Source organism: Emiliania huxleyi, assembly GCF_000372725.1.
Source record: "Emiliania huxleyi CCMP1516 unplaced genomic scaffold EMIHUscaffold_25, whole genome shotgun sequence".
In the NCBI taxonomy this organism is placed as follows: domain Eukaryota; phylum Haptophyta; order Isochrysidales; family Noelaerhabdaceae; genus Emiliania; species Emiliania huxleyi.
This window is the reverse complement of record NW_005200170.1, coordinates 347,829-368,869: the sequence shown is the minus strand read 5'-3', so window position 1 is coordinate 368,869 and position 21,041 is coordinate 347,829. Positions and strand designations below refer to the sequence as shown.

Here is a 21,041-nt window from a genome sequence, read left to right as displayed (position 1 = left end):
CGAGGAGCTCCGTGGGGAGGTCGAGGAGGCGGGCGGGCGGCGGCGTGGAGGCTGACATATCGAGAAAAAAAATCTGCGGGCGACACTGGGCATACACGGGAGTGGCGCGAGAAAAAGAAGGTGCGTTGCTGCGTCGCAATGGAGAGATCATTTATTTATTTATACGGTAGGCACGACACTGGAGAGAGAGATTTGTCGACACTGGCTGGCGCGCACTGGCACTAGAACACAGGTACAACCACACGAGAAAAGAATTTTCGAAGCGAGAAAAGGCTCTATTTATTGGCGGCCTGCCGTCCTCCCATGGTTGGGCCCCATCCCCATCCCTCCCTTTTGGGTTGTCTGCGTTCTTTCTTTCTTTTTTATTGGCCGCGTCGGGGTGGTGCGAGGTGACGACGGCACTGGACGTGCAGCTGCGCGAGATTAGGGCGAAGCTGTCGGGCAATGCGTACTGACAACACATAACAAACAAGAGATTAGTCTACGAAGCTGGCTGCCCGTGGACTCTGGCGGCTGGGGCGCTGCCGCCTAACCCCGACGTAACGCAAAGGTCTTGGCGCTCTCAGAGCCCCGTGTAGTACTTGGCCTTGGACGGGTCGGACTCGGGCTTGCGGCCGCCATCGAAGAAGGCTGCGGACACCTCCGCCTCGTCATCCGCCGCCCACGCCTGCGACGCGTCCCTCATCTGGCGCAGCTCCGCCAGCACGGACACGAGCAGCGACTCAGCCTCCTGCTTCCGCCCGCCTTTGAGCATCACGAACGCAGCGGCCACCTCGCGCGGCGAGAGTGCGCCCCAGTCGATGCACGAATCAGACACGAGGTCCAGCGCCTCCTCGGCAGCTGGCTCGGCGGGCCTCGGTTCGGCACCCGTGGTGGCGTCTGTCTGCAGGCCGGTGTAGTACTTCTGAGCGCCTGTCGGTGTGGAGACCAGAGTGGCGTGAGTCGTGTACCGTGTGCTCTTCCTTCCTGCGGCGCACCGAGAGCCGGCGTCTTCTTGAAGAAGGAATTGAGGATCACCGTCGGGTCGGCAAACGAATACCGGTCCGACTCGCTCTTGAGCGACGGCGAGCAGGTTCGTGCGCGTCCGCAAAGGGCGGGCCGCTGGGCAGCAACGAAGGCGGATGTCGAAAGAGCGGGGACGGCGAGCAGCATTCAGCAATTGCCGAGGCCCAGTAGAGTGAAAGAAGAATTTCGGAAGTAGTCCCCTTGTCCAGGGCGTCGCGCGTCGCAGCCGTGCGCGTCCCTGGGATCGCCGCTCGCAGCCGTTCGTTGATATGCGAGGAGGCAGTTCATTGAGTCTATTGAGCGGGAGGATGATTATGATGTAGAAGAGTGGATAACGAGATGAGTGCAGAAGCATTGCACATTTTGGCATTCGTGAAAAAGCGCATGTGCTTGTGCATCCATACGTGCATGATGTAGCATGCGCATGATTGTGAGCATGTGCATGTGCTTGATGAAACTTGCACTTGCTTGAGAGCCTGGGCGCTCTCGCCGCGCGACGACTGCATTGCGATTGGGGTTCCCCTCTCCGGCGCCCCAACACCGACCTTACTCCCGTGTCACAACGAAGCACGAGAGCGTGCACGACAGAGCGACAGCGCAGCGCACTGCCGTCCGGTCGGCGAAGGGGCGGCTGCTGCGCAATGTGATCAGTTCTGATGAATGTACCGGGGCCCGACGGATAGGTGAATCCGGGGCACCCTCCACTCGAAACCCAGGCTTGGGGTTCGAGGTGGCCCCCACCCTGGGGCCTCCCATCAAAGGGACTGAGGCAGAAGACGCCCAATCTTGCACGCGTGCAGAGAACCCATTCGTCTACGTCCGCGGAACTAGGTAGGCGACACAATCAGAATTTAAACACAACACTCTCTCTCACAGCCAGACAGGCTACACAGGCGCGGACTGGCACCTGGTACTAACACAGGCACACTCACTAAGAGAAAAAATGCTGCGCGGCGACGAGGAGGTGGTGGACGCGATCCGACGGGGGCGTGGTCTTGCTGCCGGTCCACCTCGACGTCGCACGCCGCCAGGCGCGGCTGGTGGCGGCGCACGCCGCCCTCGACGCCAAGTACCGAGAGGACAAGACGACGTACTATTTCTACGACAATACTGGCCGGGCCTACCGCATCTACAACCCGAGAGGGCTGCCCCCGGCGCATGCATACCTTCCGCTTACCGAATGGAGCTCGCGCAGCAATCTTCTACAACACGCCCAGCGCCGATACTCCGCGATGATTCACCATTCGGCTTGGAGGGACATGCATGCGGTGGCGGGCCGCGCAGGGAGGAGGGAGCAGGTGCGGTTTGACTCGGCGAGCCAGTTCGGCGCGGGCATTTTTGAACGCGATCCCGACCCGCGCGCACTTCCGCCTGCCCTCGCGGGTGCTGCGCTTCGCGCTGCAGCGCCGCTTCGGCTTGCACCTGTCGATGATGACGGACGTCATGGCGGACGGCATCTACGCCAGCACAATCTGCCCTTTGACGCCCTCGGCGACGTGGCGCAGAACGACGGCGCGGCGGGCCACCAACCAGACGCGGCACATCAAGGAGGTCCTCCTGGACCTCGTCGCGCTGCTACGAAAGTAAGTATGCCGTGTGGTGTATCGCCTAAGTACGTACTTTTAGCTTACTGGGAGAAAAGGGAGAGGGGGTTGTGTTCTCTCTCTCTCCTAAGTAAGGACTGGACACCGGCGTGGTGTATACCGAGGTTTCGGCGAAAGTGGCCGGGGCCGCGGCAATTGAAATGACTTAGCGCCAAAAACAAGGTCGTGGGGTTCTCCTGGGCACAGCGTCGCCTCGCGATGCAGCACGACAGGAAGACCGCCCCCGCGGCTCTCGAGAGGGCGGCGGAAGCCGCCGTGGCGCAGGCAGGAAATGTCTCATTGTACATCAACGCCACCAGCAAACTCTTCCCACCGCGAGAGCTGCAGAGGGGCGTCAGTGTGCAGAGCGTGCTGGCCTCCTGCACCAACATCTTCACCGTGCTGCCGGACAAATTGGCACTTGACGACCGCGAGCGCCTCTTCGAACGGTCGCGGCCTGTCTCCGCCATCGACTCGTTTGTCTCCCACGCTTGGCGTTCCGATGGGAACCGCAAGTGGATGGCCCTGGCTCTCCACGAAGTTGGCCTTCTGCCTGTAGCTGTCGCAATTTTCGCCTGCCTCGCGATGAGCTGCCTGCAGCGCGCTGTGGAGCTGCCGGGTAACGTCAGAACGCTGATGGTCGCCGACAACCCGACCGTTCTCCTCGCATCGCCGTGGGAGTACCTAGCCGGCCTGCTCGCCGCCGTTGCCTCAGCCTTCCTCCTCCTTGCTATGCAGCAACGCATCTACTTCGTCGATGCGGCGTGCATCCACCAAGCGAACAGAGCCCTAAAAACGACAGGCATTCGGCACCTGGCCGGCTATGTCGCCATGTCGCAACGGCTTCTCGTACTCTGGGACGAGCATTACTTTGACAGGCTCTGGTGTGTGTATGAGTTGGCTACTTTCTCTGCGATCCATCCTAACAAGCCGGTGATATTCCTCCCTCTTCGCAGCGCCATTGCTACATTCGTGACCGTGGCATTGGAGGCCATAGCGTTTGGCATGATTGTCGTGTTCCACATTCTCCTCTTCGACGGCGACATGCCTGGATCATTGCAAGGCCCAGCCCTGTTGGGACAAGGGTGGTGGGAAACCGAAGTGCTACTCCTTTTCCTCGTCTTTGTTTTCGTCATTGGCTTTGGCTACTTCTTAATCTGCATTGGCGCTACCATGTTCGGTGCTGATATGGCGCTTCAGCGGGTCGCGCTCCAAAAGCACCTCGAGTCGTTCGACGTACGGGCAGCCGGGTGCTACAGTGCCGCCGATCGCGTCGAAATCTACGCCGCGATCGGCTCCATGTACGCGCAAAATGGCATGGACGGCTTGGATGCATTCAATCAGATGGTGAGAACTGCACTCAAGGACGAGGTGCTGCAGCGACTACATCACGGAGATGGGACCACGTTGCCGTACTCGACGCTGCTGCTGGTGATGCTCCCACTTGTATGCCTCCAATTCGGCTTCATCAATGCAGCACTCCGAGAGACCTCGGCGTTCAGTCAAGCCCTCTGCTTCGTCTTGATTGCAGTCGCAACATTTGCAGTGGTTCCGTCAGTTGTCGCCATGGCCTTCGATCGGGGCGCGCGCCTAGCACGTTCGAGCAACCAGCCAGACCTCCCAACCTTTGCGTCCCAGGCTAACCTGGCGATTGCCTGGGCTGCAGTGCGTGGTGCCACCGAAATGCTGCTTACCTCTCTCTCCGCTTTTTTCTTGCTCTGTATGATGGATTTCCCAGAAGTGGTTGGGCTCAGTCAGATGCCGCGTGCGTTGCTGCTGGCGTTCGCATGCCTATTTTGCATCACTTGGCTCTGCATGGCGCGCTGCACGTTTTGGCCGCGAGCAGACCATACAAGTGCGGACAAACTCTGGCAAGGCCGGGGCAGGGGCGGTGACGGCGGCAACGTCGCCGTTGAAATTGAGTAAAGACCGGCCTGGGCGGCGCAGCAACCAGCATGACAACAGCATGAAAGCACATAGGAAGAAAGCGAATTCACGTTAATTTTGTTGAGAGAGTTTCCCCGTAAATTATTTTTCAGTAGTGCACCTGTGTTAGTGACATGTGCGCCAGTCCCGCACCCTGTGCGCTGAGTTTTCTTGGTTCAGAAACGTCAAAGCCAGAACTATCACGCTATTCGCTATGGTGCTGTGTCTGTGAGAGGTTTCGGCTGCAGTGCACTCTTCCTGAGCCGGCATCGGCCGCGCTTCGCGCGTTTTGCAGTGCGGCCCATCATGAAGCTGCTCGGCGGCTTCCGCTGGGAGCTCCAGCTCTTCGACGAGGACGAGGTTGACCCGGAGAGTGAGCTTTCATCCCGGGAGACCTGCTCGTGCCTTGATGACGCTGGCTCCTTCTTCGACGAGCCCGCTGGGAGGCTGGGAGACTTGACTCCGCTCCAGCGCAGAGAGCTGCGGGAAGCACACGCTCTCATCCAGTCGGTGCGTCACGCACATGGCGGGTCACCCTCCATCTTTGCGCTGGCCGAGAGCGGCAGCTGCAGGTGAGCAACGCGAAAGGTGGCCATGTTTTGACACCCTGTTTTGACACCCTGCCCCACACCACGAGCTACGGCTAGGTACGAGCTGTCGATGACCTGGGAGTCGTCGCACGTCGCCCTCGTGACGCAAAAGATAGAGGCGGTGCCGCTCTCGATGCTCGAGTGCGTCGCCCTCGCACGGGAGCCGGATCTGATCCCGCTGCCGCGCTGGCCGGGTCTGCCGCGGATCGAGCACATTGCAAACGTGCACGAGTTTGCGCCAAACAATGTGGTCTACCACGTCGCGATCGAGCCGTGGGGACCCTTCCCCGGTTACGACTCGGTCTGCTGCGCCGTCGGCGTCGTGCGCAGCGACGTGGGCGGCGACGGCACCGGCAAGGCCTGCGTCGGCTTTGCACGGTGCCACAGCTCACTCTGCACCCCGGCTCTACACCCAGTGCCGCGCGCGCCCTGCCCGTGAGCTCACGCCCTGCCCCACGCCTCCGCACAGCTCTCCGCCGGAGGACGAGGAGGAGCCGCGGGAGGCTGCGTCCGCGGCTGGCTCAGGGACGTGTCCGCGACACGTCCATGACGCGTCCCCCGTAGGAGCACCGTGGCTGGAGGGTGCTGCCGCGGCTGCCGCGGCGGGTGCGCATGCACGTCGACGGCTTCGCGTGGGTGGTCGCGCCCTCCTCCGCGGTCGAGGGCCACATCGACATCACCACCTTCATGAAGACCAACATCGCCGTCCCGCACTGGCTGATCCCGCCCTCGCTGGTGCGGTGGGTGACGCCGAAGGTGCTGATCCTCCCGCCTCCCACCCACCCACTCATCCACCCACCCACGCGCCGCGCGCGCTACCGTTCGCCCGTCCCGCGGTGCCCGCCCCTCGCTGCCCCCGCCCAACCTCGCGCCTCGGCCCGCCCCGCGCCACCTTCGATGCCTCGGCACGACAGGTGCTCTTCTTCCCGGCCTCCTGTCTCACATCCTTTGTTCTCTTCATTCACAGGTCTTCCGCGGCCTCCTCTCCCTCCTCACCGAGCAGAACAAGGCGCCGTTCCGCGCCCGCGTGGCGGCGGACGAGCGCGGCTTCTACTCGGTGGGCGGCGAGGGGCATCCGCCGGGGGGGGGGGGGGTTAGGGGTTGCCTGACGCGCCCACCGCCCCCACGTCCAGGCGCTCAAGAGGCAGCTCGGACAAACGCTCTGCCGGTACCATACCCCCGACGGCCTCAAGATGACCGCCTGCCGCTAGCCCCATCGAGAGGGGCCGCATGCCCATGCAGCGCTCCTTCAGCTCCATCTTCCCCAGCGGCCAGCTTCAGCCTAACGCTCCTAGTTGAGCTCTCATGATGCCATAGTGCTCTTGTGTACAATTCGGTGGATTCATCCTTGTCGTCAATCACAGTGTTCGCGCCGTGTCCTCTGACTCCCTGGACCCTCCTCCTCGCCGTCGGCCCGAGCGACCGTGGTTTAGACAGTTTTAGCGGATAGTTTTTTGCTCTTATCTGGCATTTTGGGCTTTATGGGGTACCTCTTCTCCACACTCCAGGTATCCATTTTAGAATTTTAGAATTTGTAATCCTGTGCTTACTCTACGGCCTATAGGTGTACGGCTCCTACACTCAGCGTAGTACGCTCTTGTACTTACGGGATCAGGTCCACACGCTGCAGACCCGCGGTCCATGGGTCGACGTACAGCACCTGCAGTCCGCGCGCCATCGCGGCCGCTTCGTAGACGAGCTCCGGGTGCGAGGCTGCGAGAACGCGGTTCATCTCCAGCCGCGGCTGCCAGCTCCAACGCGCGAGCACCGTGTGGTTGTGCCGATTCATGAACCCGGGGAGGGGCTCGAGCGGCCATGCCGCCACGAGCGCCGCCGAGCGCGCAAGGAAGGCTCGCATGGAGAAGAGGCGGCCGTGCGGGGTGTAGCCCTCACGCCCGTACGCACAGTGGCCGCCATCGAGCCGGGTGGGTTCCTGCGCGCAGATGGCTGCGGAGCCCCGCGGGCAAAGGTGCCGCGCCCGCGGCGACCCGGAGAGGAGCAGAGGGCCCGAAGTTTCTAACTCGCCCGACGGGATCTTTGGCAGTCCGCAGCGGCAGCCGCCAACATCGGTCACCTCGCACCGAAATGCCTCGCGCAGCCTCGCCTTCTCGAAGCCTAGAGCGAGCAGCGACGGGCGCGCGCGCAGCGCCGCATGCAGCCAAGCTAACGGCGCAACCAGCCACGCGCCTTTCGCCGATGTGTTCCATGCAGACGAGCAGCGCGGCGATAGGTGTGGCGGCGGCACGTACGCCGCGGGCGCCTGTAGTCACGACAGGACCGTCATGAACCCGGGACCGGGGCATGTTGAGAGTCGTGAGGCATAATCGTTTACCAGCCGTACGTCGTCATCGACGTGCAGCGCGAACTCGGCGACTTGCGCGGCGCGCCACATGCCCCAAATGTAGCCGAGGATGTTCTTGAAGAGCGGCTGGCCAAGTGCGGCCGCGCCAAAGGCTTGCCTCCGCAGCCACAAGCCCAGGCAGGATCCGGGAAGCACGACATCCACTTCCACCCAGCTGCCGCTCCGCGCCCGCAGTGCCGCCCTCGTGGCTTGCACCCTCGCGCCGAGTTTCGCCTGTATAACCTCGCCTGTTCATTCGCCGATCTTGGCATCAAGATCCCTCGGGATCGGTGGCGATTGGCAGGGAGTGTGTGGCTAGCCGACGCACCTTCGTTTTCCCAAGCACGGGAAAGCGATGCTTTGTCAAAGGTGTCGAAGACTAGGACCACACCCCCTCTATGCTGCGCAAAGAGGCCCGCAGCGCGGAAATTGTCGATCTGCGGCATGACTGAGCGCGCCTCGGAGGCACAGCTCCCCTGGGCGCAGGCTCGGCCAGCCAGGGCACAGTCCTGTGGGTGGGGAGTTTGTGGGATCATCGCGGTCCGGAGGCGCGTCTCTGGGGGGAGGTGGGAGAGAGACAGATGGTTTGTTTTTGTGGAGTTGGGATCATCGCGGTCTGTGGTCTCTTGCCGCAATGCACTCGAGGCGATGCACCTGAGGCACGCCGTCCCTGCCCGGCTTTTCTAGCATGTTGAGGAGCACGAGTGCCGTCCGGCCAACCGATGCATGGTGCGCAGAAAAGCTAAACGCTTCTGCTGACAGATCGTGACACCCGGCAGGAGATTGGAGCGGCGGCATCCAAGCCTCTTCCATTCCAGTGCCGAGGTCGTCATGACTCGTCGCGGTTGCGCTGTATCCAGCCCTTTTGGCTCCCGCCCGCGTCATGGCCCAGAAAACGCAAGCAGGGCGCGGCTCGCCGTGCTTCTGAGTATGTGCATTTCGTTCGCGCCGCTGCAGATGTTGGGGCAGGCCAGCGTTGATCCGAGGCACCGGTGAGTCGACCCTGCCGTGCCAAGAAGACGCCCGCCGAAGTCCGCCCCAACGAGAGGCTAATTTTACCTTGTACCTGTGTTAGTGCTAGTGCGCGCCTGGCCCGTCCTAGGCCTCGACAGGTTCTCGCTCATCCACCCACCCTCCTCGACCTTCCCGACGATACCAGCGGGCCCGCCTCCACCTAGAAGACTGGTGCTGGGGGGTGGGTGGGTGTTCCCTGCTTCCGACTACTGCATATACCTGAGCTAGGGCCTGAGAGGCCTCGCTGGAGCCGAGGCATAGCGGCGTGATTTCGGACCTCCACCACCCCCGTCTTGTCCCGGGCTGAGTGGCATCAACACTAGCCGGCCCGCTGTTCCTAGGGTTGCGCGAGCTGTCCGAAGCTGTCACAGCTAGGGTTGCAAGACCTCAAAAGCCGGTCATCCACCACCCGAAAGTGGCCGCCCTCCCCTCCAGAGCGCCGCCACAGCCGTCGTGCAAAACGGCCCAACCACCGACACTACCGCCACCGTCCGGCGGCAAGGCATACGCTCTGAGGCCGTAGAATGGTGACAGCTGCATCTAGCTCTTTGCGCGGGTCAAGTGTACCTGGCCTCCCCTTGATGGTCCTAGGCGGGCTTCTCCACAGGAGTCGATCTTGGAGAGGGGCAGTGCTCACTCTGCACTCTCTGGTCGGCCTGCTGTACCGACCCGTCGTGGCTTCACATCTACCTCGTGCCAGCGGCTCTCCTCGGCACCAGAGCGCTCCATCAGAACGCCAGAGCCTGTCCTGGGGCGGGTCCCTACGCCCTTACAATCATACGCATAAAAAAACCCAAGAGAGTAGTAGGAAGGCGGGAGAATCCCCAAAAGCCGCGCAAAAAGCCACAAAAACCCAGCGAGCCTCCCGTTACGCGATTGCTCGCGATGATGCGTGGCCAGCGCGGGAGCAGGTCGGCGCCGACACGGCCTCAAGAAGAGAGTTTATCAGCTGGTCGGCCGCCATTCGGGCCTCCCGGCCTGCTGCGGCGGCGCGGCCGGTCGAGGCCGGGCTCGGCCCGGCCCGCGACGGCTGGCCGCCGACGAGCGCGCTCGCGCAAACCCGGACTCAATCGATTGTACTGCGGTGGTGTGAGTGAATGCACCATGAGCAACAACCTGACGAGGCCTGTAAGAACGCTCCTGGCCCGTGAGTGCCTAGTCTCTTAACCGCCTGCTAAAGAAGCACTGCGACGAATCGGTGCCGCATGGCATGTAAGCTAAAAGTACGTACGAAGGTCGTACAGCAGGAGAGAGAGCAGGAGAGTACAGCAAGATCGCGCTCTACATCGCTCGCGTGCCCGCGAGAAAATTTCTTAGGGCGAGGGCGGCGGTGTTGGCTTACCAAACACTACCATGCCGGCCGCGGCGACCGCCGGCCGGCACTGGTGGGAGGTGCCGTGGCGACGGCCGCCGGCCGAGCAGCAGAGCAAACGGTCCCACCGGAGGAGCCGCAAGGGCTCCATCTTCCGCGGCGTGAGCAGGACATGGGACGGCCGCTGGCAGGCAGAGATCAAAGAGGGAGGAGTTGTGCGGCCGCTCGGACTCTTCGACGGAGAGGAGGCGGCAGCGCGCGCGTACGACGCGGAGAAGCTCCGGCTCGGGTGCGCAGTGCCCTCCTGCGCCGCCGGCTGCCGCCACCTCAACTTTCCGCCCAGCCGAGGCGCAGACTTCTTCCCGAGAGGCGGCGCGGCCGACCCGACCGGCGGCGGCGGCGCTCTCGCCGGCGGCGGCGGGGCGAGCCGTTGGCTGTGCGAATACTGCGGCCGCGCGCTCACCAATGCCGGAGCTAAGTCGAGCCACGAGCGCTGGTGCAAGCAGCAGCAGCTGCAGCTGAAGCAGAGGCAGCGGCCACCGCCTCTGCCTCTGCCGCCGCGGCGCGGAGACGGTGCAGGAGGAGAGGGCCAGGCGGCGGCAGAGATCGAAGCGTTGCAGCAGCGGTACAAGGACACGCACCAGGGCAGGCCGCCGACAGGCCCCTTCGCTCGCGACCCTGCGTGGCTCCGCGGCATGATCGAGGGCGAGCCGAGGCAGCGAGATATCGGCGAGATGCGGTCGAGATAGAGCCGCTGTGGACAGACATGCTTCACACTGGGATGAGTAGAGAACTGGACGAGCATAGCGCTCCGGGCAGGTGGGCATACGGATGGCACACAGACGGCAGCAGCCTGTGACTCGTAGCGGGATGGTAACAGGCAGCGGTCCGGCGGTAACAGGCAGCGGTCCGCTGGTAACAGGCAGCGGTCCGACCGCAGCGCGCCGCGTGGCCAGGGGCAGTGCGCCAGGAACCCGCGGTGCGTGCGGGGCGCAAGGCACGCCGGAAAGTGCTCGGAGGTGGCGACGGAGGCGGCGACGGAGGCGGCGACGGAGGGGGTTGGAGGAGCCGGTGCCGGAGGAGGTGCTGGGTGGCGTCCGCTCCGCCGCCCGCCCCGCCACGGCACGCTGCACGGCGGCGGCCCGTACGGCGGTCTGGTCTCGGAGCGGCACGTGGCGCGCGGCGACACCTCGGCGCTCTCTCGGCGCCCTCTCGGCTCGGTAGGCATCTGGGTCTCTCAGCGGCACGTGGCGCTCGAGCGGGACGACGCGCTCTCCGGAGAAGTGGTCAGCGACGCTTCGATGTGTAGCGACGGAGGCGGAGGCGGCGGCGGCGGCGGAGGCGATGGCGGAGGCGAACGGGAGGAGACCTTCCCGCTCGTCCGATTGCGCGGGCCGGAGGAGGCGGCCGCGGTGGAGTCCGGCCTCAGCTCGGGGCTGGTGCGGCGGCTGCGGTGCGTGCTGGGGAGAGAGCCGGGAAGCTTTGAGCTGCAGGCTGAGAGGGCGCGGCTGGGGGCGGTGCCGCTGGTGTGGGAGGAGGAGGAGAAGGAGGGGGAGGGGGAGGAGGAGGGGGAGGAGGAGGAGGGCGAGGAGGGCGAGGAGGAGACGGCCGCGGAGGAGGGGGCGGTGGAGGCGGAGCCGCAGGAGGAGGAGGTGGCGGTGGAGAAGGAGGGGGAGGAGAAGGAGGAGGGGTGGGCGGAGGAGGAGGGAGAGGCGGCGGGGGCGGGGGCGGCGGGGCGGCAGAGGCGACGCGGCGGCGACCCGGAGCAGCGGCGGGCCGAGCAGTGGAGGCACCAGCTGAGGTGGTCGGTGCGGCACGTCCATGACATGTCCGTGACACGTCCAGAACGTGTCGCGCAGGCACCAGCTGAGGCGGACGGTGCGGCAGTACGGCGGCGATCCCGACGACCGGAGGCTCGGGCTGTGGCTCAGGAAGAGGGGCACGTCGATGACGCGTCCATGACATGTCCGCGACACGGCCGATAGGCTCGGGCTGTGGCTCAAGCTCTGGGACACGCACCGGCTCGCCGTGCAGCAGATGCTTCGAGGGGTGGGCAGCGCCGTGCGAGAGTGCGTCCCGGCCGGCGCTGACGCGGCGGTGGCGCGGAGGGCCGAGGAGATGCTCGCGAGATTTGAGGCGGAGTTGCGCGACGTGCCGCCGCGGGGTCGAGTCCACCCGCTCGTTCGATGCGTGGGGGGGTACGTGCGTAGGCGGAGCTGGTGTTCGTCATGGCGCCGGCGGAGCAGGTGGCGCAGGGTCTGTCGCTGGAGGTCCTCCGTGCCTCTCGGGCCAACAGCGCCTTTTGCGGCGCGTGCGTTGCGTGCCGCGAGTCGGACGCGTTTCGCGCGCCCGGCCGGGACGGCAACTCGCGCAAGCGGCCGCTGAGGGAGTGTGAGCGGGCGGCGGCGGTACGGCGAAAGCAGGAGGAGTTGGACAGGCGCGGCCGGCGGCCCGGGTGCATCGCGGAGCCGTGTGGGGTCCGTTTGGACGCCTCTCCCTTTGTGCGAGTCGCACTCTCTTGCTTAGGTACGTCGCGGAGCCGCGCAATTACCGCACCAAGCGGAAGAGGCGGGAGGAGGCGGCCGCGGCGGCGGAGAAGGGTTCCGGCGCCGACGGCGGGGGCGGGGGCGGGGGCGGGAAGGCGCCTCGGCTGCTCGAGTTGTGCTTACCCGCCGCCCTGAGGAAGGGCGTGCCGTCGTTTCGCGCGGAAGCGGCGTCGCGCGGCGCAGCGAGGGGAGGGGCGCGAGGTGCCGGCCCTTCCTCCTCTGCTGCTGGGCCCTCCTCCTCTGCTGCTGGGCCCTCCTCCTCTGCTGTTGGGCCCTCCTCCTCTGCTGCTGGGCCCTCCTCCTCTGCTGCTGGGCCCTCCTCCTCTGCTGCCGGCCCCTCCTCCTCTGCTGCTGGGCCCTCCTCCTCTGCTGCCGGCCCCTCCTCCTCTGCTGCCGGGCCCTCCTCCTCTGCTGCTGGGCCCTCCTCCTCTGCTGCCGGGCCCTCCTCCTCTGCTGCCGGGCCCTCCCTCGCTACGGAGGCGGAGGGGCTGCAGCTCCACCTCTCGAGCGAAAGCAGCACCGGCTACAAGCGCGTGGCCAAGCTCCCCTCTGGCCGCTTCCGGGCGAAGCACACGGTGGGCGGGACGTTGGTCAACATCGGCACCTTCGACACGGCGGTGGAGGCGGCGGCGGCGTACGCGCGGTCGGTCGGGGAGCCGCCGGAGCGCCGAACTTCCGGCGCTGCCGGCCAGCTGCCGGTCCCTCCCCTGCTGCCGGGCCCCGTGCTTCTGCCCGTCCCGCCTCTGCTCTCCCTCCCTTCCTCCGCCGCCGCGCCCTCTTCCGCCGCCCGCGCCGTTGCCTCCTCTTCCGCCCACGCCGCTGCCTCCTCCGCCGACGCCGCTGCTTCCTCCGCCGCCCTCGCACCTTGCTCTGAGGTTGCGCCGCCGCCGGTGCCTGCCGGCGGCAAGGGGCGTCCGCCGCCGGGGAGCGCGTGCGCAATTTGCCACGAGAAGAAGTTGCGGTGCGTGAGGCTTCCGGGCGGCAGTTGCGAGTACTGCGTCAGCAACGGCCTCACTTGCGTCCGTCGAGGATCCAGCGGCGGCAACTGTTCGGTGACTGCGCCTTGCTGCTCGGCCTACCGCGGCAGCCCGCGTCAAGCTCGACATTGCCCGAGGTGACGCGAGGTGACCCGAGGGGTTCCTTCATGTAGGCAACCCGCTCAAGCTCGAGCTGATCGAGGGCGACGCCACGCTGCAGGCGCTGCTGGTCCGTACAGCCGGCGAGACGGGGGCGCGCACCCGCGACTTGCTCTGTGCGGAGGGCTACCACGTGACGCGGAAGGACGTCCTCAACTACCGCCGGACGCGAAAGTGCGCGAGGGACGCGCAGGCCCAGAGAGAGCCCGAGAGAGTGAGCCAGCCGTAACGAGTACCACTACCAGTTGTATATCGTTTGCAGTTCCTTACGGCGGGCGGCGCGTGATACGGAGCAACACTGGCTCTGCAGTCTCTCTGGTGCAGTCTGCAGACTGCACGCTGCAGAGTCCAGAGACGGCATGGCGCATGCCAATTGTGTCAATCTCGTCACAGCGAGAGACCTTACACAAGTGTCACAACAAAACAACGTCAACGAGCAACGACGAAGGAAGCCAATATGCACTGTGTACGTGGCGCTCCGCACCACGAGTGGCTGCGCACTACGAGTGGCTGCGCAGCGCCCCCTTCTGCAGCTCCGCCACCTGGTCGAGCGCGTCGCCGAGCAGCCCCTTGGCCACGCCCAGGTCGCGCAGCTGCTCCACGCCGCCGCTCGCGCGCACCTCGGCGGCGTGGTCGGCCACGAAGCGGCGGCACTGCGCGAGGAGCCGCCCGTCGCCCATCGTGTGCGCCGCCTCGAGCAGCGGCACGGCGGTCGCCGGCCCGACGCTCTCCTGCAGCGCCTGCGCGCAGAGCAGCTCGAGGCGCGGCACCTGGTACTTTTGCGCCAGCTGCCGCAGCACGAGCGCGCGCCGCGCCTGCTCGCCCTCCCCCTCGCCGAGGTCGAGCTGGTCGGTGAGGAGGTAGCGGACGAGGGCGGTGAAGCTCGCGAGGTCCGTTTCGAGCACCGTGACCTCGGCGGCGTCGCGCTCCTTCATGCCGATGCCAAACATGGTCCGAAAGAACACGGACCGCACGCAGAGAGCGTTCTTGCTCACGTGCTCGATGCGCTCCTCGTCGTCGCCGACCAGGAAAGTGACCATGCCCTGGGGCAGAGTAGCGTCGCCCCACATCTTGCCCATGTCGGCGGAGAAGGTGGAGGGCGGAACCACGAGCGGCGCGAAGGAGGGAGGCGGAGGCGGCGCAGCCACGCAGACCTGGCGGAGAGCCGAGCCCTCCATGCGGACCAGAAGCGTTGTGCTGTCGGCGCTGGTGGCGAGGGCCACTGGGTATTCGAACTGCGCCGCGCCGCCCACGCCATCGACGCTGCCGCTGGCACCGCTGCCCGCGAGCGTAGTCACCGCGCCCGTCGCCACCTCCACCCGCCGGATCTTGTGGTTGATGCAGTCCGCCACAAACAACGCGCACCCGTCCGGGCTGATCGTGACGCCGTGTGGGTGCTTGAACTGCGCCGCGCCGCCCACGCCGTCTGCATCGCCTTTTTCGCCGCTACCCGCGAGCGTCGTCACCGCGCCCGTCGCCACCTCCACCCGCCGGATCTTGTGGTTGGCGGCGTCCGTCACAAACAGCGCGCTGCCGTCCGGGCTGATTGTGAGGCCGTATGGGTAGTAGAACTGCGCCGCGCCGCCCACGCCATCAGCGCTGCCGCTGGCACCGTTGCCCGCGAGCGTAGTGACCGCGCCAGTCGCCACCTCCGCCCGACGGATCTTGTGGTTCTCGAAGTCGGTCACAAACAGCGCGCTGCCATCCGGGCTGACAGTGACGCCCCATGGGCAGCAGAACTCCGCCGCGCCGCCCACGCCATCCGCGTCGCCTCCTTCGCCGCTACCCGCAGTCGCCGTCACAGCACCCGTCGCCACCTCCACCCGACGGATCTTGTTGTTGCCGGCATCCGCCACAAACAGCGCGCTCCCGTCCGGGCTGAGGGCGACGCCGGAGAACCCGCCGCCTTCGCAGGTCGCCACGGTGCGCACGCGCCCGGCCGCCGAGACGTGCAGCACCGAGTCCTCAGTCGCGACGTACCAGGCGCCCGCGTGATCGCTCGCGACGCCGCGCAGGGTGAGGGACGCCAGAGGTCCGTCCTCGCTCTCGAGCACGAGCGTGGTGACCTGGCCGACGGCGCGCACGCCAAAGATGGGCGCCTCGAAGCCGGCAGCGACCGCCACGGGCTCCTCCTCGCTGCGGCCGCGCTTGCGGGAGGGCGACGCCATCACCGGATTTTTGGATTCTCCCGCCCTCCAACTCTCTCGGATTTTTTTTCGCCCATGTTTCGCGTTGAGTAGGATTCCTATCAGTGCTCCATATAGTCTCTCGCTGCGCGCTGTCGACAAGTGATTTGCCGGGCCTCGCAAGCTGGGGATGGCTCCCTCAGAGACTATGGAAAGTTCACGTCATGACGGTTAAAACCTGTACCGTGTTTGTTATGACCCCCCCCGATGAACACACCAGTGAGGGTGGGCGAGACGATCGAGGGGTCCCGTACCATGCGGAATCGGCCCTATCCGGTGCTCAAGTGCTCAAGTTAAAACGGCTGTTAACGGTCGCGACGTGGTCAATATGTCGTGACAGCGGCTGCGAAACGACAGCAGCAACGACAGCAGCAACGACAGCTGGTGACAGCTGGTGACAGCTGGTGACAGCTGGTGACAGCACAGCCAGCTAGCTGCCAGGGAGGAGTGAAAGGCACCCGGGAACAGTGACAGCCATAGTGACAGTGACAGTGAAGCCAGTGAACGCCAGCGACAGGCGGTGACAATGTCAGCGCGGGACCCTGCGAGTGACAGCGACAGCGACAGCGACAGCGACAGCGACAGCGAGGCAGCGCCAGCAGCGCCACAGTGAGGCAGCCATAGCCCTAGTGGACAGGCACCAGCAAAGGGGCCCAACCGCCCACCCACCCATCTGTGCATTACACCCCATGGACTAAAATAAGACACCGGTGCGCGTGGATGTAGCTCTCAGCGCTTGATGCACAGCAGCGTTTGTACGGCTCACACATTTTGCAAAACTCCTGCTCCTCTACCTCAGAATTTCTCTGTGTAGGGCGAGCCTGCTTTCTTAGCAGAGCCGAGCTCTCTACATGAGAGTTCCTGATCAACGCCTTGTGGCTCGGCAATGGCCAAGAGGTTCAATACCCGAGGTGTGTTGCTCAATGCTCTGCGCGTTTGCTTGCGAAGTGGATTTCAAGGTCCCAATCCTCGCGGTTGATGATTGACGCCGTTCGCTCGCGTGAGATTTTTGAGCGGCAGATGAACCAGCGCTGGAGCCCATCACGGCACATGCTGGAGGAAGGAGGGCAAGGGTTTTGCAGATTCTGTGACTCACGCCCGCTGCTGACGGTGCGTGGCTACTGTTGAGAGGGTTTCTCATGTGGCGTCGGGCGTGCGAGTGAGCGGTCGCGCGCGCGTGCGTGTATACCTTGAGTGTCCTGTCTCTCTCGTTAGTGGCACCACATCCCATTGTGACACTGTCCTGCGGGGGTGCTCATGAGAGCAGCAATGACAGCAGCAACGACAGCCAGCAACGACAGCTGGTGACAGCTGGTGACAGCTGGTTGGTGACAGCTGGTGACAGGTAGGTGTCACTGTCGCTGTCGTTTGCTGTCATGACAGCTCCCAGCTGTCGTGACAGCGGCTAACGGTCGTGACAGCGGCTAACCGTCATGACGTGAACTTTCCATAGTCCTCTCATGTCCCCGGTGGCTACCGCCTCCACAGTCGCCACTGCACCCATTTGCCGTCTCTCGGCAGAGCTGCTGCCGGAGTAGATGGCCCCCTGCCCCACGTTCGTCCCTTCTCTCCCTGCTGCGGCCGCTGCCGGCTGCGCCCGCTGCTGCCGGCCGCCACCCGCGGCCGCAACAAAACCAAGACAGGGGCTGGAGGGCGGGAGGGCTGGAGACAAGTACTTTTTTTCACATAAACGCACAACTCCGGACCCAAGACGCACAAGCACAGACAGTCGAGAAGGGGGAAAGACAGCAACGGAGAGAGAGAGAATTCTTGATACGAAACCACGACGACACACACCAGTCGACTCGCATCGGTTGCCTCCATGAACGGCGGAGCTATTCTCGCGCCCACACCACACCTGGCTCCAACGTGGACACGCCCATAGCTGGGGACACTACTAGGTCACGCATGGCATCACAGAAGTTTTATCTCTGGGCCCCGAAAGGCATCTCTAGCAGTGTCGTTACACATGCCCCCTCCCCTCCTGGGCGCATGCGCCTCACGTCTCGCCAGAGCATAAGCCCTTGGCGTGTGGCGAGACGAGTTTTTCGCCATCGCCGCGAGCAGCAAGCCGCCCGCCGCAAACAGCCGGAGGCCTCGCCGCGGCACTGGCTGCGCCGCGGTCCCGCACCCGTCGACGCAGCTCCCCCCGCGGAAGACCGCGCGTAGCGACGTCTTGACGATCGAGATGAGCGTGCCTGAAGCTCGCCCACCTACTGCCCCTGAGAGTTGGTTATTGAGTGGGATCAGCTCCCCCCCTTGGGATCGAAGCCGCCACAACCTCACACCCAACATCCCAGGCGGGATCAGAAGGGGACTCCACACCGGACACCGCCCGGGCACAGCCCCCCTACCCGTCGGATCGCACAGAGGGCCCCCTCGGAGCAGCCCACACACAATCACGCATCGGCAGAGTTAGTGCCTGAGTCAGGCAGACAGCACAGACAAGGAGAGGAGAGAGGAGAGAGAGAGAGAGAGAGAGAGAGGAGAGAGGAGAGGGTGAGGGTGTCTCTCTCTCTCTCTCTCTAGACAGCAACGACAGTTACCTCTTTTCACAAGACTGTTACTCCGTCCACCTCGTTGTAGGGCGTAGCCGCCTAAGAAGGGCATCGCTCTCCTGCGCGCGCTGTTTCCATGCCGCTCTCGCGCGCAAGCAGTGCCGGCAAAAGGGAAAGAGCCCGCGCCTACAATAAGGCGCTACCGCTCACCATCCGATGTCTCACCTGGAACGTCGGCAACGCCAAGCCGGTCGCCGCAGAGCTCGCGCATGCGCTGCCGGATGGGCTCGATGAGGACATCATCGTCGTCGGCACGCAGGTGTCTGAGCGCCCGCGCGCCGCGGCCGCCTCTCGCCGAGCATTGCGCACTCCGCCGCTCCCGCCACCGCCCCGCACTCCGGTTTCCCCGCCGCGTCCGCCGCAGGAGAACTCCTACAAGGCGGGCAAGGGGGGGCGGAAGCAGGCGGTGGCGCAGGAGAAGCGGGCGGTGGCGCAGGAGTCGCCGGAGCCGACCGAGAAGGCGGGGTCCGCCTACTCCGCCTACGAGCCCGCCCCAACGCCCGGCTCGCCACACTCGTCGGTCGGCGACACCGAGGAAAGAGAAGAGGATAGCGCTGCCGCCGTCGGCGGCGGCGGCAAGGGGCACGCAGAATGGGAGGAGATGCTGGCGCGGCGGCTTGGGCGGGGGTACGTGCCGGTGCGGCACGTGCGGCTGTGGGAGATGCGCCTCTCCGTGTACGTCAAAGCCTCGCAGCGCGCCAACGTCACCAAAGTGCACGTGGCAAGCGCAGCGACGGGCGGGCCGGGAGGGATGCTGGGCAACAAGGGCGGGCTCGTCGTGCGGCTGCGGCTCGGCGCCACCTCGCTCGCCTTCGTCTCTTGCCACCTCGCGGCCCACTCGCACATGCTCTCACGGCGCAACCACAACTGCTCCGAGCTGCTCCGCGAGACGGCCTCGGCGCTGGGCCCGCGGCACCTGACGGCGGCGGCGCAGTTCGACCACGTCTTTTGGCTCGGCGACCTGAACTACCGCACCGACCTCAACGCGGCGGCGGCGGCGGCGGGCGAGGAGGCGCCCTTCCCCACCGACGAGGAGCATCACGGCCAGGTGCCGCGGCCAGGGGAGTGGTGGAGCTCCTCTCGCCGACTAACCTCGCCGCACCTCTGCTTCAGGTCCTGCGGCTGGTGGAGCAGGGGGACTGGGGCGCGCTCCTTGGCGCGGACCAGCTGGCAGCCAGCCGCGCCGCCGGCGAGGCCTTCGTCGGCTTCGAGGAGGGGCCCATCGCCTTCGCGCCAACCTTCAAGGTGGAGCGGTCGAGCGAGCTCGTCTACCAGCAGAAGCGCATCCCCTCCTATTGTGACCGCGTGCTCTGGAAGTCGGCCGCCGGACTGCGCGGCGCCGTGTCGCAGACGTCCCTCGCCGCGCTGCCGCGCGTCTCGACGTCCGACCACAAGCCCGTCGTCGCCACCTTCAGCCTGACCCCGAGCGAGGCGCTGCGCGGGACCATGCAGGAGGTGCGCAGCGGCGGCAGCAGAGGCAGCAGAGGGTCGTCGCGTAAGTCGAGTCTCTTCGGCAACGTGAGCAGCTCCTTTGCGGCTGGGTCGGCGTCGTTCACCGGCTCGCGCGCGTACGCCTCTCTCGACGTCGTCCGCCCGACGGTGCGGATACGCGGTTTGTCTGCGAGCGAGCTGGTCGACATCTTACATGCTATTAGTATTATATTCGTATTACTATTATTATTATTATTATTATTATTAGGTCGACATGGACTACACCGGCGGCTGCGACCCGTACTGCGTGGTCTCCGCCAACCCGTACGAGCTACTCTATTGCGCGGCGCACGAGCACGTCCTCAAGAAGGGCGAGGCCGCCGCCAGCACCGTCAAGCACGGGCAGGACTGCACGTGGCCAGACGACGAGGTGCAGAGATGTAGTAGTAGTAGCAGTAGCAGTAGCAGTACTAGAAGTAGCAGTAGCAGTAGGTAGATAGCAGTAGTAGTAGCAGGCAGGACTGCACGCCGACGACGAGGTGCAGAGATGTAGCCGAGGTGCGGATACCTGCCTCTCGCGCTTCACCCGCCACGCGCTCAACAGGTGCCGCTGCTGCGGCTGCGCGGCGTGCGGACTGCGGCGCTGCCGCACACGACGCTGCTGCTCGCGGTGCCCGAGAGCGACGCCTCGCCGTCGCCGCAACCTCTGGCACGGACGCAGCCAATGCCGTGCATTGCCTGCTGTAGGTGCTCGACAAGGACAACGTCATCTTGGGCAAGGACGACCCGGTGGGGGTGGTGCAGGTGGCCCTCATCTTTCCCCCGCGGCACTCTCTGCCCCCCCAGCCCAACCTCACCCCCTCACGAGGACGGAGAACTCACGCGTGTGGGCGTCCCCCCGCGCGGCGCGCCAGCGCTCTCCCAAGCAGCCCCCCGCGCCGGCGCCCTTTCGCCACCGGGAAGAAGGGAGCCGCTACACAGGGCATCGTTTCCGCCGCCCCAGGTGCCGCTGCGGCCCGTCGGCTGGAGCCAGGACAGCGATCTGCCTCCCAGCTTCGAGGTCGAGTTCGACGAGCCGCTCGTGCAAGGCATGGCGTCGACCGACCTCAAGTCGGGCCGCCCCCTCGGCCGGCTGCGCGGCACCCTCTCCATCGCGACGACGGCGGAGGCCATCGAGGAGGCTCTCGCCGAGGCGAGGGCGGACGGCGCCGGCGAGAAGGCGCGCACCGTCAAGCTGGGCGCCTCGGCCTTTGAGCGGCGCTGGCGGTGCTGCTGACGTAGCCCGCCGCCAGCGTGGGTGCGTAAGGGGGAGGGGGAGTGGGGGGAGGGGAGACGTGGCGTCTGGCGAGACTGGACAGATAGGTACTCGTATTGGATTGTGCGCGTCGGGTGCGCGAGTTCCGCAGGGTTGGG

At 65.4% G+C, this 21,041-nt stretch overlaps 5 protein-coding genes across 5 annotated transcripts; 3 read left to right on the top strand and 2 right to left on the bottom strand.

Annotated features, from left to right (window-relative positions):
- Window positions 1-562: 562 nt before the first annotated feature.
- Window positions 563-1,511, bottom strand: EMIHUDRAFT_205874 (hypothetical protein; the record flags this gene model as incomplete). Its single annotated transcript, XM_005778132.1, has 3 exons — window positions 563-912; window positions 978-1,053; window positions 1,470-1,511. 3 exons carry the CDS (start codon window positions 1,509-1,511, stop codon window positions 563-565), a joined length of 468 nt encoding a protein of 155 aa, XP_005778189.1.
- A 3,237-nt stretch (window positions 1,512-4,748) lies between these two features.
- EMIHUDRAFT_435171 (hypothetical protein) lies at window positions 4,749-6,587 on the top strand. The gene is made up of 6 exons (XM_005778131.1): window positions 4,749-5,086; window positions 5,162-5,482; window positions 5,574-5,595; window positions 5,669-5,860; window positions 6,072-6,161; window positions 6,238-6,587. The coding sequence occupies exons 1-6, from the start codon at window positions 4,821-4,823 to the stop codon at window positions 6,313-6,315; spliced, it is 969 nt and encodes a 322-aa protein (XP_005778188.1). The 5' UTR covers window positions 4,749-4,820; the 3' UTR covers window positions 6,316-6,587.
- A 3,225-nt stretch (window positions 6,588-9,812) lies between these two features.
- Window positions 9,813-13,682, top strand: EMIHUDRAFT_205869 (hypothetical protein; the record flags this gene model as incomplete). The annotated part of the gene is made up of 13 exons (XM_005778130.1): window positions 9,813-10,060; window positions 10,256-10,510; window positions 10,728-10,780; window positions 10,996-11,057; window positions 11,172-11,297; window positions 11,553-11,575; window positions 11,757-11,922; window positions 11,982-12,226; window positions 12,298-12,371; window positions 12,454-12,518; window positions 12,797-13,015; window positions 13,193-13,364; window positions 13,468-13,682. 13 exons carry the CDS (start codon window positions 9,813-9,815, stop codon window positions 13,680-13,682), a joined length of 1,923 nt encoding a protein of 640 aa, XP_005778187.1.
- A 165-nt stretch (window positions 13,683-13,847) lies between these two features.
- Window positions 13,848-14,538, bottom strand: EMIHUDRAFT_354066 (hypothetical protein; the record flags this gene model as incomplete). The annotated part of the gene is made up of 1 exon (XM_005778129.1): window positions 13,848-14,538. A coding segment is annotated over exon 1 (578 nt), but the record flags the coding sequence as incomplete, so codon positions are not given.
- Window positions 14,539-18,273: 3,735 nt separating this feature from the next.
- On the top strand, window positions 18,274-20,904 carry EMIHUDRAFT_100688 (inositol polyphosphate phosphatase; the record flags this gene model as incomplete). The annotated part of the gene is made up of 7 exons (XM_005778128.1): window positions 18,274-18,456; window positions 18,562-19,245; window positions 19,311-19,796; window positions 19,897-20,058; window positions 20,233-20,298; window positions 20,376-20,432; window positions 20,632-20,904. 7 exons carry the CDS (start codon window positions 18,274-18,276, stop codon window positions 20,902-20,904), a joined length of 1,911 nt encoding a protein of 636 aa, XP_005778185.1.
- Between the last annotated feature and the right edge of the window lie 137 nt (window positions 20,905-21,041).